The following is a 13,714-nucleotide window of genomic DNA, read 5'->3' on the forward strand; positions in this document are numbered from 1 at the left end:
TTTTTTTTTTTTTTTTTTTTTTGTCCTTTTTGAGACTGGCCACACCGCGCTCAGCCAGTGAGCGCTGTGAGCGCACCGGTCATCCCTACATAGGATCCGAACCCGCGGCAGGAGCACTGCTGTGCTCCCAGCGCTGCACTCTCCTGAGTGCACCATGGGCTCGGCCCGAGTGTCTTGTTTTTATGCCAGTACCACACTGTTTTGTTTACTACAGCTTTGTAGTACAATTCGTTTTGTTTTGTTTTCAGTTCTGAGAAAGGGAAGGGATTTCTCCAGTATTTAAATTTATTCATATAATCAGTTATATAAATCTAGATATAAAACCAATCTCCAATAGGTTTTGAGATGGCATTCATCATCTTTGTGAAAAGTTGAACTTTACTAATCAAGTCCAATCATATCTTTAGAAGGGGAAAACAGTGATGGTATTTACAAAACTGGAATTACTATCAAAATTCAAAAAACCTATCATATTCACTTAACCACAAACCGGTCTTACTTGAATCAGAACTGTCCAAGAAAAATATTCTGTCAGTCATTCATAATCTGAATTCTGGTGTATGAGATCAATTAAATTATGGTACATGTAAGTCATGAGACATTTCTGTTTTGTAATAAATAAAGCACTGGCCAACTATTACTCATTATTAGCTTTTTTGAAATAAGCTATCAAGTCTGCCCTTTCTGCCTTCTTCTTAATGCCAGTGAAGATCATTTTTGGTCCAGGGATACACTTCTTGGGATTCTCCAAATACTCCATGAGCGTATCCTATCCCCAGGTGATGCTTTTGTTCTTGTTGGCATCTGTGTAAGAGAATCCAGGTGCCTGACCTGTCTTCTGCCCAAACAGACCATGGAGATTGGGACCAATCTTGTGCTTGCTTCCCTTTTTCATGGTGTGGCACTGGGCACGCTTCTGAACAAAAATCTTCTTGCCTTTCTCAACATCACCCATTTTTAATTCACTCTTTAGTTGCTCATGCTACGAAGATTCCCGCTTGAAAGTAGTATAATTTGAAGTCATATAATTCAAAGGCCCACTCTCTCGTAGTGTAATTGGAAGTCAAGGAATGTAATACCTCCAGATTTGTCCCTTTTGCTCAAAATTGCTTGGGCTATTAGGGGTCTTTGGTGGTTCCATATGAATTTTAGGATTGGTTTTTCTATCTGTGAAAAATGTAATTGGTATTTCGATAGGCGTTGCATTGAATCTATAGATCACTTTGGGTAGCATGGACATTTTAACAATATCTATTCTTGTGAACATAAACATGAAATATCTTTCCATTCATTTGTCTTTTTCAATTTCTTTCATTAGTGTTTTAGAGTATTCAGTGTATGTCTTTCACTTTCTTGGTTAAATTTACTCCTAAGTTTTTTGTTTGTTTGTTTGGGTTTTTTTTTTTTTTTTTTTTTTTTGGTAGCTATTGCAAATAGGAGTTTTCTTGATTCCTTTTTCAGATGGTTCACTGTTAGTGTATAGAAATGCTACTGGTTTTTGTATGCTAATTTTTTATCTTGCAACTTTGCTGAATTCATTTATTAGATCTAAAAGTTTTTTGCTGAAGTCTTTAGGGTATTCTCCATATAAGACCACATTGTCTCCAAATGGACAATTTAACTTCTTCTTTTCCAATTTAGATGTGTTTTATTTCTTTCTCTTGCCTACATGGCCTGGCTAGAACTTCCAGTACTATGTTGAATAAAAATGGCATAAGTGGCATCCTTGTCTTATTCAAGATCTTATAGAAAAAGCTTTCAACTTTTCTCTGTTTAGTATGATAGTAGCTGTGGGTTTGTAATATATGGATGTTATTATGAGGTACATTCTTTCTATACCTAATTTTTTGATATTTTTTATAATGAAGGGATGTTGAATTTTGCCAAATGCTTTTTCTGCATCTATTGAAATGATCACACAGTTTTTGTCCTTCATTCTGTTAATGTGCTATGTAACATTTTGAGATATGCATATGTTGAAACCCATCAAAGAAAAGCCCAGGACCTAACGGCTTAACTGCTGAATTGTACCAAATATTTAAAGAAGAACTTATACCAGTTCTTCTCCCAGGTCTTCTCAAACTATTTCAAAACAGTGAAGAGGAGGGAATACTTCCAAACTTATTCTACAAGGACAGTATTACCCTGTTACCAAAACCAGACAAGGATGCAACAAAAAGAAACATACGCAACCATTGCATATGTTTTGCCATTTTTATTCAACATAGTACTGGAAGTTCTATCCAGGCCACATAGGCAAGAGAAAGAAATAAAAGGCATCTAAATTGGAAAAGAAGAAGTTAAATATATCCTTGCAACCCTGGGGTGAATCCTACTTGATCATGGTGGATTTGTAATGTGTGGTTTAATTTGGCTTGCTAGTACTTTATTGAGGATCTATGTTCATCTATGTTCATCAGGGATATTGGCCTGTGGTTTTCTTTTTTTGTTGCATCCTTGTCTGGTTTTGGTATCAGGGTATACTGTCATTGTAGAATGAGTTTGGAAGTATTCCCTCCTCTTCTATGTTTTGAAATAGCTTGAGAAGAACTGGTATTAATTCTTCTTTAAATATTTGGTACAATTCAGCAGTGAAGCCACTGGGTACTGGGCTTTTGTTTGATGGGAGATTTATTACTGATTCAATATCCTTATTCATTTTGTTTTTTCGGATGTTCTCTTTCTTTATAATCTAATCTTGGTAGATTATATGTATACAGGAATTTATCTATTTCTTCTAGGTTATCAATTTGTTGGCATGTAATTGTTCCTAACCATCTTTTATGAGCCTTTGTATTTCTATATTATCAGTTGTAATGTCTTTTTTTTCATCTCTGATTTATTTCTTTGAGACTTCTTTCCTTCTTTCTTAGCCTAGATAAAGGTTTGTCATTTTTGTTTATCTTTTCAAAAAACCAACACTTCATTTTGTTGATCTTTTGTATTGTATTTCTAGTCTTTATTTCATTTATTTCTGTACTGGTCTTTATTATTTCCTTCCTTCTACTAATTTTGGGTTCAGCTTGAGGTGTAACATTAGGTTATTTACTTGAGATCTTCTTTTGTGATGTAGGCATTTATTGTTATAAATTTCCCTCTCAGAACTGCTTTTGCTGTATCCTATAAGGTTTGGTATGTGGTGTTTCTATTTTTGTTTGCCTGAAGAGGTTTCTTAATTTCCCTTTTTAATTTCTTCATTGACTCATTGGTTATTCAGGAGCATGTTATTTAATTTCCATGTATTTGTAAAGTTCCCAAAGTTCTTCCTGTTAGTAATTTCTAATTATAAGCCACTGTGGTCAGAAAACACACTTGATATCATTTCAATCTTCTAAAATTTGTCAAGACTTGTTTTGTGGTCGAATATATGATCTATTCTGGAGTGTTCCATGTACAGTTGAGAAAAACATATATTCTGCATCTGTTGGATGGAATGTTCTGTGAATGTCTGCTAAGTCCATTTGAAATAGAGTGCAGTGTAAATCTGATGTTTCTTTGTTGATTTTGTCTGGATTATCTGTCCATTGCTAAAAGTAAAGTGTTAAAGTCCCTTACTATTATTGTATTGCAGTCCATCTTTTCCCTTAGATCTATTAGTATTTGCTTTATATATTTAGGTGCTCCAATGTTGTGTGCATATATATTTACAATTGTTATACCCCCTTGATGAACTGATCCCTTTATCATTATAAAATAACTTTCTTTGGCTCTTTTTACGGTTTTTGACTTAAAGTCTATTTTATCTGATACAAGGATAGGTACTCCTGCTCTCCTGTTGCTACTTGCATGGAATATCTTTTTCTATCCCTTCACTTTCAGCCTATGTGTGTCCTTACAAGTGATGTGAATCTTTGTAGACAGCATATAGCTGGGTATTGTATTTTTAGTCATTTGGCCACTCTGTATTTTGATTGGAGAATTTAATCCTTTTACATTCAAGGTAATTATTGACAGGTAATAAATTGCTGCCATTTTGTTAGTGGTTTTGTAGGTCCTTTCTTCCTTTCTTAATGTTGCCCTTTGTGGTTAAGTGATTTTCTCTAGTATTAGGTTTTGATTCCTTGCTTTTTATTTTTAGTGTTTCTATTAAAGGCTTTTGCTTTGTGGTTACCATGAAGCTTACAAAAAACACATTATGGTTATAACAGGTTATTTTAAGCTGATAACAACTTAACTTTCACCACAGGGAAAAAAAAGAAACCTACACACTTCAATTCTACTACCCCCCATTTTGAGTTTTCATGTCACAATTTACATCTTTTTATATTTCATATCCCTGAACAAATAATTGTAATTATTTTTAATAGTTTTATCTTTCAACCATGATAAGGATATAAGTAATTTACACACTACCATTACATTATCAGAGTATTCTGATTTTGACTGTGTACTTATTTTTACCAGTGAGTTTTATACTTTTGAATGTTACTCACATAACCTTTTCTTTCAGAATGAAGAACTCCCTCTAGCATTCCTTGTAAGAAAGGTCTGGTGGTGATGAACTTCTTCAGCTTTTGTGTGTCTGGGAAAGTCTTTATCTGTCCTTCATTTCTGAGTATAGTATTCTTAATTGGTAGTTTTTTCTTTCAGCACTTTTAATATATTGTCCCATTCTCTCCTGGCCTTTAAGGTTTCTGCTGAGAAGTATGCCACTAGGCATATTGGAACTCCCTTATACATAATTTGCTTCTTTTCTCTTGCTGCTTTTCAGGATCCTCTCTTTCTTTGTCTTTGAATTTTGACAGTTTGATTAGAGGTTGTGGGTTAGTCTTATTTGGATTGAATGTAGTTGGAGACTTCTGACCTTTCTGTAACTGGATAGTTATAGCTTTCTCCAGGTTTGGAAAGTTTTTCCTATTGTTCTTAAAATAAACTTTCTACCCCTTTATTTTTCTCTACTCCCTTTTCAATGCCAATGACTCCTATATTTGTTCTCTTGATGCTGACCCATAAATTATATAAGGTTTCTTCATTCCTTTTTAATTTTCTTCTTTTTTCTCTTCTGACTATGTATTTTCATATAACCTGTCGTCAAGTTCACAGATTCTTTCTTCTGCTTGATCAATTCTGCTGCATTTTTCTCTACTGCATTTTTCATTTCATTCATTATATTTTTCAGCTCAAGGATTTTCTTTTACATTGGTTTTTTTAAAATTTCAATCTGTTAAATTTCTCTGATAAATTTCTGAGTTGCTTTTCTGTAATTTCTGTAAGTTCACTAAACCTGCATTTTTCATTTCATTCATTATATTTTTCAGCTCAAGGATTTTCTTTTACATTGGTTTTTTTAAAATTTCAATTTGTTAAATTTCTCTGATAAATTTCTGAGTTGCTTTTCTGTAATTTCTGTAAGTTCACTAAACTTCCTTAAAACAGCTTCTTTGAATTCTTTGTCAGGCAGTTCATACATCTTCATCTCTTTAGGGTCACTGGATTATTTTTTTGTTTGGTGATGTCAAATTTCCATGATTATTCTTGATCCTTATGGTCATGTGTAGATGTCTGTGCATTTAAGATGTAGGTACTTATTCCAGTCTTTGCAGTCTGGTTTTGTTTGAGAACATCCATAAACAGTAAGCTTGGCCAAAAATTCTAGACAGGTTATCTGTTGTGGTCCCTAAGCTCACTACTGTTGAGCTGTTGCAGCACTAGGGGGTGCCCTAATCCCAGAAGTGCCACAGCCAGCGCAGCACCAGGCTGGAATTCCTGGGCTGCAACAAGGCTGGAGCAGCACTGGGCTGCAACCCAAGCCACTGGCCACTGAGGCCTTCCTATCACTGGGTTATTTGGAGCCAAAGTACATTGTAATCAGCAGGTGGTGAATGTGAGCTGGAACTCGAGTCTGTGCTGAAAGGGTTATAGGTTCCCATCTGGTGGCAGGATGGGTATAGAGGCTCAGTCTGTAAGTACCAGCTTGTAGTTAGGGGTTGTGGGGGTCTGCCTGGTGTGGGATTTTACTGTGGTGGGCCAGTACTGAGCCCAATGCAAAGTCCTATGTTTACATCCCTCCTTTTCTCCCAGGCAGACATCTCTCTCCAGGATATGCTCCCTAAGTTAGGGGAAGGGTGATGTAGGTAATGTAAAACTTTCCTTCCTACCCCTCAATTCATCTTTTCTTATTATTATGCTACAACCAGGTATGCAATTTCTTACTTGGTTTCCTAAACTCTTCTGAATGTATTTTCATGAGTGAATAGTTGTTTACATTGATGTTTTGTGGAGGGATGATCACTGAAAAGTCCTATTTTGCCATCTTGCTCCACCCTCCTAAGTCCACAAACTCCCTTTGTCCATTTATGAATTGAGTTAGGGTTTTTCTGTTGTTGAATTACAGGAATTTTTTACATATTCTGGGTATTAGTTCCTTATCAGAAATATGATTTGCAAATATTTTCTCCCATTATGTGGGTTGTCTTTTCACTTTCTTAAGACTTAATAGGGTCTTTTTTTCTGTTTTTCACGTTTATTAATAGGAATCACAGCATTCACCTACATCATGAACATGTTACTTATTTTTCCTTAGAGATCCAAATGGTCAAAATTATCATAAGTACAAATCAGAGAAGAAGTGATTCTTCAATTGTTTCAGTCCTCAATCTTAGATGAAGTTACAAACCAAACATCCCAATACAAATCTTCCATGTTATATGCTGCAGTTGGTTTTCAGAAATCTAACTGCAGACTTGATATCAATGACTGTAAATTTTTTCAGACATATTTTAAAAATGCAACTTGTACACTATGTCAAAATATTTTTAACATGGCTTTATTTCTTATTATTTAGGATTTAATTTAGGGCAACTTTCCCACTTTGGAGATTTCTTTTTTATACCTTGGAGAATTCTAATAGTTAAAAAACTTATAAAGAAAAACTAGTTATAAATAGGTAAAAACATAATAGTGTACTTTGACACAGAGTTTTTAATTTTGATGAACTCCAATTTACCTTTTTTCTTTTGTTAGCTATGCTCTTGAAATCATGTAAGATATCACTGTAAAATCCATAGTTCTGATGATTTGCATCTGTTTTCTAAGAGTTCTACAGTTTAGCCTTTGAATTTAGGTCTCTAACCCATTTTCGAGTTAATTTTTTTATATGGTGTTAGGTAAGGAACCAACTTCATTCTTTTGCATGTGGATATCCAATTTTCCCAACACCATTTGTTGAAGACTATTCTTTCCCCATTGACTGGTTTTGGCACCCTTGTGAAAAATCAAATTGTATTTAATAAAAATAAAATCTATTGATATATGAACCCTTGGAGGTGCTATGGATCAAATGTGTCCCCCAAAAGCTCATGTAGTGGAAGCTTAATCTCCATTGTGATAATGTTAAGAAGGTGGGAGATCCAATTATGGTATTTGAATGGTGGGACCCTTTTAAGAGGTGATTAGATTGTGAGGACTGGGCTCTAGTGAATGCACTGATTCATTCATTGAGTAATGGGTTGATGTTTTAATGGGTGGTCATGGGCATGGTCTTGATGGCTTTATATAGAGAGCAAGTGAGCAGGTTAGGTCTCTTGCTCAGCCCATCCTCTCTGTGTGACATCATGAGTTGCTATGGACAGTCACCACCAAGAAAAAGGCCCTCACCAGATGTATTCCCTGGACTTTGGACTTCCTACCTCTGAAACTGTAAGAAACAAATTTCATTTCTTTATAAATTATCCAGTTTCAGGTATTCTATTATAAACAACAGAAACAGACTAATACAGAAGTCATTCTACAATAGCACATACTTACACACTTAAATCTGATTTTTGACCACTGGTTTCAGCAAATAATTATAAAACAATTTGTGCCAAGAGCTGGGGACACAGCTATGAATAGAATATCTAATATTCACTTTGCATTGATTTGCGTTTATCTCATCTCTATCAAAAATAAAAGGAGAAATGAAGGAGAAGCATGAATGGCAATATTGTAAATGAATACTACAATAAAAGATATATTTGGTGCCCTGGGAATAGAGAGTAATTTATATACTTGTACAATCAGACTAAATTCCTCGAGGGCTGGTATTCTTACTCATCATTATACTCAGTTCAGCAACCAGCACAGTGTGTTACTTCCTATAAGCCCTCAAACAGTTACAGAGTAAATACCAGCTCATGTGACTCACAGTTTATGTTGCTGACTGGCACACACCATGATCAGAGGTTAGTTGGCAGAATTCCCCGAGAGACATAGTAACTGAAGAAATAGAACAATGGCTCATGATTTTTTAGAACAAGAGGAATTTAACAGAACCAAAATGGAGGAGATAAAATAACCATTTAGAGTTATTTTGGAAAGTAGGCTAAGCACACCACTGATTAAATACCATGAAAAAAAGTTTAAACTGAAGAATATGAAGAAAACTCAAAGACTGAAAAATATTAATAAAAAGAGTTTACTGCTCTGGGGGGGTGGGGAGACATGGAGAAAAACAAAAAGAAAGTTCAAAGTTTTAGACTTCATGACAGCAACTATAAGAAAAATAATGTTTCAATGGCCATGACCACAGGAATCCACCATGGATGCAGGAGAAAAAAAAACAAACAAAACAATAAGCTGGGAGAAGGAGGTGCAGGCTGGGATTAAAAATAACAATAGATTCTTCCATGGAGTCCAGTCTTTCTCTCTTTCTCTCTCACAAATGAGGAAGAAGCACTTCCTGCTGGATTTGAGCTGTGCCCACTCCTGTGTTGTGTCTTAGCTGTTGTTGGAGAGCTTGTAGAATCTGCTAGCATTATACACCACAGTGGATCACTGGGACCCAATGAGAAAAATAAAGCTATTTTAAGGTAAAAAAAGCACATAACCTCACGTGTTTTTCCAAAAAATATCCAGTATTTCAGTTTCTACAAGCAAAGAATGTTTTTAAAATTCATGAAAGAATACAAATATTTCAAAAAAGAAAAAAGGACAGCCAAGAAAATAAATTCACAATTAATTGTTTTAGAAAGAACTCTCATGCCTCTACAACAGCAGCAACACCAGTAAGAGTGTTGAACCATCCTGGAATCTGACTCTTCTATTTCTTCTAATAGTGAGGTATGGTCCTAGTGTCACACAAAAACTTTGTGTTTCCTTCCTGTCATAAATAATACGGTAGCCAGCTGCTGATGAAAGGAATTGCTGGGGCTAAAATGACCTAATCTCCAAATCCAACCAAGTGTGACATTTCCAATCAATTCCTTTCCTGGGAACACTCTCCATACCATCCACTTCCAAGATTCACCTTTGTCTTGCTTTCCCAGCTTTTCCTTCCCTGATTACCTTAAAATTTGGGGGGAAAACCCATAGTCCAAATCTCAGCCGTCTTCTATTCTCTCTAGATAATCTCTACCAGAGAACACACCTATTTCTTAGGACTTCGTGTACAACAATGGTTCTCAATTGGGGGTGATTTTGCCCCCCAGGAGACATTTAGCAATACCTGGAGACATCTGTGCATGTCACAATGGGGTGGGGGTGCTACTTGGCATCTAGTGTGTACAGGTCACAAGTGCTGCTAAACATCTACAATGCCACAGGACGGTCCTCACAAGAGAATTATCTGGCCTAAAATGACAACAATGCCACTGATTAGATATCCTGATCTACACAGATAACTTAAATTAATTCATTCCTTTTTTTCTGACAATATATTATTCTTTAAGATTTGCCATGCCCAAGGCACTGGGGTATAGGTACAGGAGGAGTGCAGGAGCAGGCATCAGTGTGTGATGCATCATGCCCTCAGAAAAACAGTACCTATCTAATGCAGATATGCCATGCCTCAGACAAAATTACACCAATGCTCCACGCACCTCTGGGTATCACCACCTCACATGTCCTAGATTAAACACTTTATCATCTTCCCTTCTACCCACCCCCACTACCCAGCCCGTTCCTCCTCTTATGTGCCCTGTAATCTCTATCATACCCTCCCAAATATCAAGGCCAGAAATATGGGTAAATTCAAATTTCTTCCTCTTCCCTAATACTCAATTAGAAGCCAAATCCTGTGAATTCACCCTGATTATACTTCTTAGATTCATCCCCACTCCCTATGCCCACTATTCTTCCCCACTGCCCAAACTCAAGACATCCTTCGGAGTCTAGTGCTTTGTAACAAAGACTTGTTTAAGCAAGAAACACTGGCTGAAGGGAGTATGGGGGCTGTGGAGAGAACATTTGTTTCAGTCAGAAAATCTGGAATCTTGGCTGTATTTACTAACTGAGAGACCTTCAACAACTTACTCATTTTGTCTGAGCTTCAGTTTCTTTCTCTGTAAAAACAGACATAATACCTAAATAATAGGTTTGTTGTAAGGATAATGGAACTTAGAGTATCATGGGTGTTCATGGAGTGTGGTAGCTATTGTGATACTATAATTGTGTTTAATCTACATATAGCTCATATGCTTTATACACTTTAATATTAAACTAGGAATGGACTGAAAATATAAACCATAAGCATAGTATCGTGTTTCTGAAATTTGTTAGGTTCCCCTGACTCTTTTTACATATAAGCTAGCTCTTTAGATCTCCAAGCCATTCTAGTTTGAAAAGCTAACTTACACCAAAGAAAGGAACAGAGAATCTTAATGGCAGCAATGGTCTCTTCATTGTTATTGTTTTATATAAGTCAAGCCCAGATGACATACAGGGAACATATAAGTCAAAAACCAGGCCCATTTTCATTCCTCTTAACCAAGCAAATCTGTTCTTAATACATAAACATAAAATTCCCCAAACAGGTTTCAGAGCAGTGTACTCACTGACCACGAACCCGATCCCACAATAGAGCGCTAATCTCACAGTGAACTTACTTGTTCCATGTAATGAAAGTTGCTCTCTGTGTTGAAATGCCAAGACCAACAAACATAAACATAAAATTCCCCAAACAGGTTTCAGAGCAGTGTACTCACTGACCACGAACCCGATCCCACAATAGAGCGCTAATCTCACGGTGAACTTACTTGTTCCATGTAATGAAAGTTGCTCTCTGTGTTGAAATGCCAAGACCAACAATTTGATTCATCTGTATTCCTGCGGCTGAAAGTAAAGACAGATAAAACACATGTCTAAAAGCAAGTAAAGTTTTGCTTTACAACAGTATGGAAAAGAAATTATTCAATATAATCTTTAAGAAAAACATATGGGTTTAGCATTTTAATAAAACAATTGGAGCTAATAAAGTATTACCATGATGATTTTGTAGTTTTTTTTGTTTGTTTGTTTTGTTTTTTTACTTTAAAGTGAAAAAAAGGTCGTATCTTAATTATAACAGAATGACCTTTTTGGCTTTAAATGTTAGAAAATGTTAGAAAAAGACAGGTATTGCTCTCAAAGTCAGTCAGATTGTATTTTCTGCTTGATAATACTAAAAGACTGGACCTTAATGTAAGCAATGATCAATCACAATAGAAGCAGGTTGATTGCAATAAAGGAAAACCCCTAGTGTAATTATTGAAGCTGAGATCTTATTTTCAACATAAACAGATGCCAAGATACAAATTAAAATGCCAAGGTTTGGGGTCCAAATTTCTTAAAATATAGCAGTTCAAGTGTTTTTGTGATATTCTCTTAAAATCAATTTATCCCACTGGGAAAATCTGAGACACCTTCAATTTGAGCACTGAGGAAAACATGTCACCCCTGCATAGTATTCCTTCCAGTAATACTTAACCTGCATCTAATCATGAGTGAACAATCAGACAACCCCAAGACGAGGGACAGCTCACTAAACTGGCCTGTAGTTTTGAAAACTGTCAATGTCATGAAGAACATGCTCTAGATTAAAGGAGACTAAACAGACTGACAGCTAAATGCAATACCTCATCTTTGGTTGGATTCTAGATTGCAAAAAAGTTATTTTTATTTTCTTTACTGAGATAAGAGAGATTATCAAAGACTGAGTACTAGAAAATAGTATTGTGTTAGTGTTAGTTTCCTGAGTGTGATAATTACATTGTGATTATGTATGAAAATACTCCTTTTCTTTGATGATAATGCTGTAGTATTTAGGGATAACAGGTTATTATGTCACAACTAACTCTCAAATTGTTCAGAAAAAAAAAAGTTTGTTGAGAATGGCAAACGTTGCAAAATAGAAGGGCACTGCCAAAGTTTGTGGAAAAGTAAATTAAAAGATAATATGAATCCTTCCACGAACTTTTTGAAGACCCCTCATATGTTTGAATCTAGAAGGGTATGCAAGTGTTCACTGTACTATTCTTGCAACTTTTTTATAAATCTTGAAAAATTTGAAACCAGAAAGATGAGGAGAAGCAATTCAGCTAGAAAAATGAAGTAAAGACCTTTCAGAATTTACTTTCACAAGTCATCTTTTGCCACATTCTAAAACAAGGTTGCATCAAAAATGTTCTTAAAGAGCTAAGATTTTAGATCATGGCTATGGCCAGAAGTGCACTTTGCATCAAGTGGCCACAAAGAAAACAAAAAAAAAATGAAATAACTTATTTTGCAATAATGGTAACTAGGTGGTAAACTCATGAGAGTAGGAACTATACATGGTAGCTTTGTTTATAACCCTCTGGTATTTTGTACCCAACAGGAAATCAAATCGTCATTAGCTACAAGGTGGAATGAAGGAGGGTGCATATTTATACTACAGCTGAAAAGACACAAACCAGAGGATGTAGTTGCTCTTATCTTTCCTTTGCAAAGTTGTTTCCTGTAAACCACAAGTTTTCTTTGAAAAAAATAGGGGATAACTGTGACACCAATAAAATACTGTACATATAATTATAACGTAAGAAAACTATAAAGTTCTACAGAAGCCTGAGGGAAACTCATTATAAACAAAATGTACTGTAGAGATTATTGTTATTTTTATAAATCCAATTACCTTTGACAGCTTCTTTTATTACAGCAACAAACTGAACCCAGAGAACATCAGGATCAATTTCAACCCAGCCAGTTTGAGGATAAAGACTTTCTACCTATTCAGGAAAAGAGAAGATTAAGTAACAACAACATTAAATTGAGTCAACAACATCTGAATTTTAAGACTACTGGGTAAAATAATTAACAACATGATTTTATTATCTAATTAATTGTTATTGCTAAAATAAACATATATATATGTTTANAAACAAAATGTACTGTAGAGATTATTGTTATTTTTATAAATCCAATTACCTTTGACAGCTTCTTTTATTACAGCAACAAACTGAACCCAGAGAACATCAGGATCAATTTCAACCCAGCCAGTTTGAGGATAAAGACTTTCTACCTATTCAGGAAAAGAGAAGATTAAGTAACAACAACATTAAATTGAGTCAACAACATCTGAATTTTAAGACTACTGGGTAAAATAATTAACAACATGATTTTATTATCTAATTAATTGTTATTGCTAAAATAAACATATATATATGTTTAGCATATATATATATATACACACACACACATGAAATAAAAAAGGTCTACATGCCAAGACCAAAATAGCAATAGTTCATGAGTTCATGAGTAGTTCTGAGTTTACAAGACATTTTAGCTTTCTTTATTTTATCTTTACCTTTATTTTCCAAGTCTTCTACAACGCACATGTGTTTTCATAATAAGATAAAAGTCAGACTTTTTTTTTTCCTTTTTGTCTTTTTTTGTGACTGGCAACGGATCGCAACCCTCAGTGTCTCGCGCCCGTACCGGACTGGGACTGGCAACGGGATTGCAACCCTTGGTGTTGCGCCCGCACCTCGCTCAGCCAGTGAGC

General features: G+C 35.3%; 1 protein-coding gene and 1 pseudogene across 1 annotated transcript in view; both read right to left on the minus strand.

Annotated features, from left to right (window-relative positions):
* GK5 (glycerol kinase 5 (putative)) overlaps positions 1-12,916 on the minus strand; it is a 64,572-nt gene extending 51,656 nt beyond the window's left edge. The window contains exons 1-3 of the mRNA XM_008577592.1: positions 12,845-12,916; positions 10,953-11,028; positions 10,803-10,828 (exon numbers count right to left, since the gene is read on the minus strand). Of these exons, the coding sequence (XP_008575814.1) occupies positions 10,803-10,828; positions 10,953-11,014 (88 nt within the window). The 5' untranslated portion in view covers positions 11,015-11,028; positions 12,845-12,916. The remainder of the gene's footprint in view (positions 1-10,802; positions 10,829-10,952; positions 11,029-12,844) is intronic.
* LOC103594382 lies at positions 635-955 on the minus strand (annotated as a pseudogene).
* Positions 12,917-13,714: the final 798 nt, after the last annotated feature.

This window comes from Galeopterus variegatus, unplaced genomic scaffold, assembly GCF_000696425.1.
Source record: "Galeopterus variegatus unplaced genomic scaffold, G_variegatus-3.0.2 Scaffold1548, whole genome shotgun sequence".
Lineage (NCBI taxonomy): Eukaryota > Metazoa > Chordata > Mammalia > Dermoptera > Cynocephalidae > Galeopterus > Galeopterus variegatus.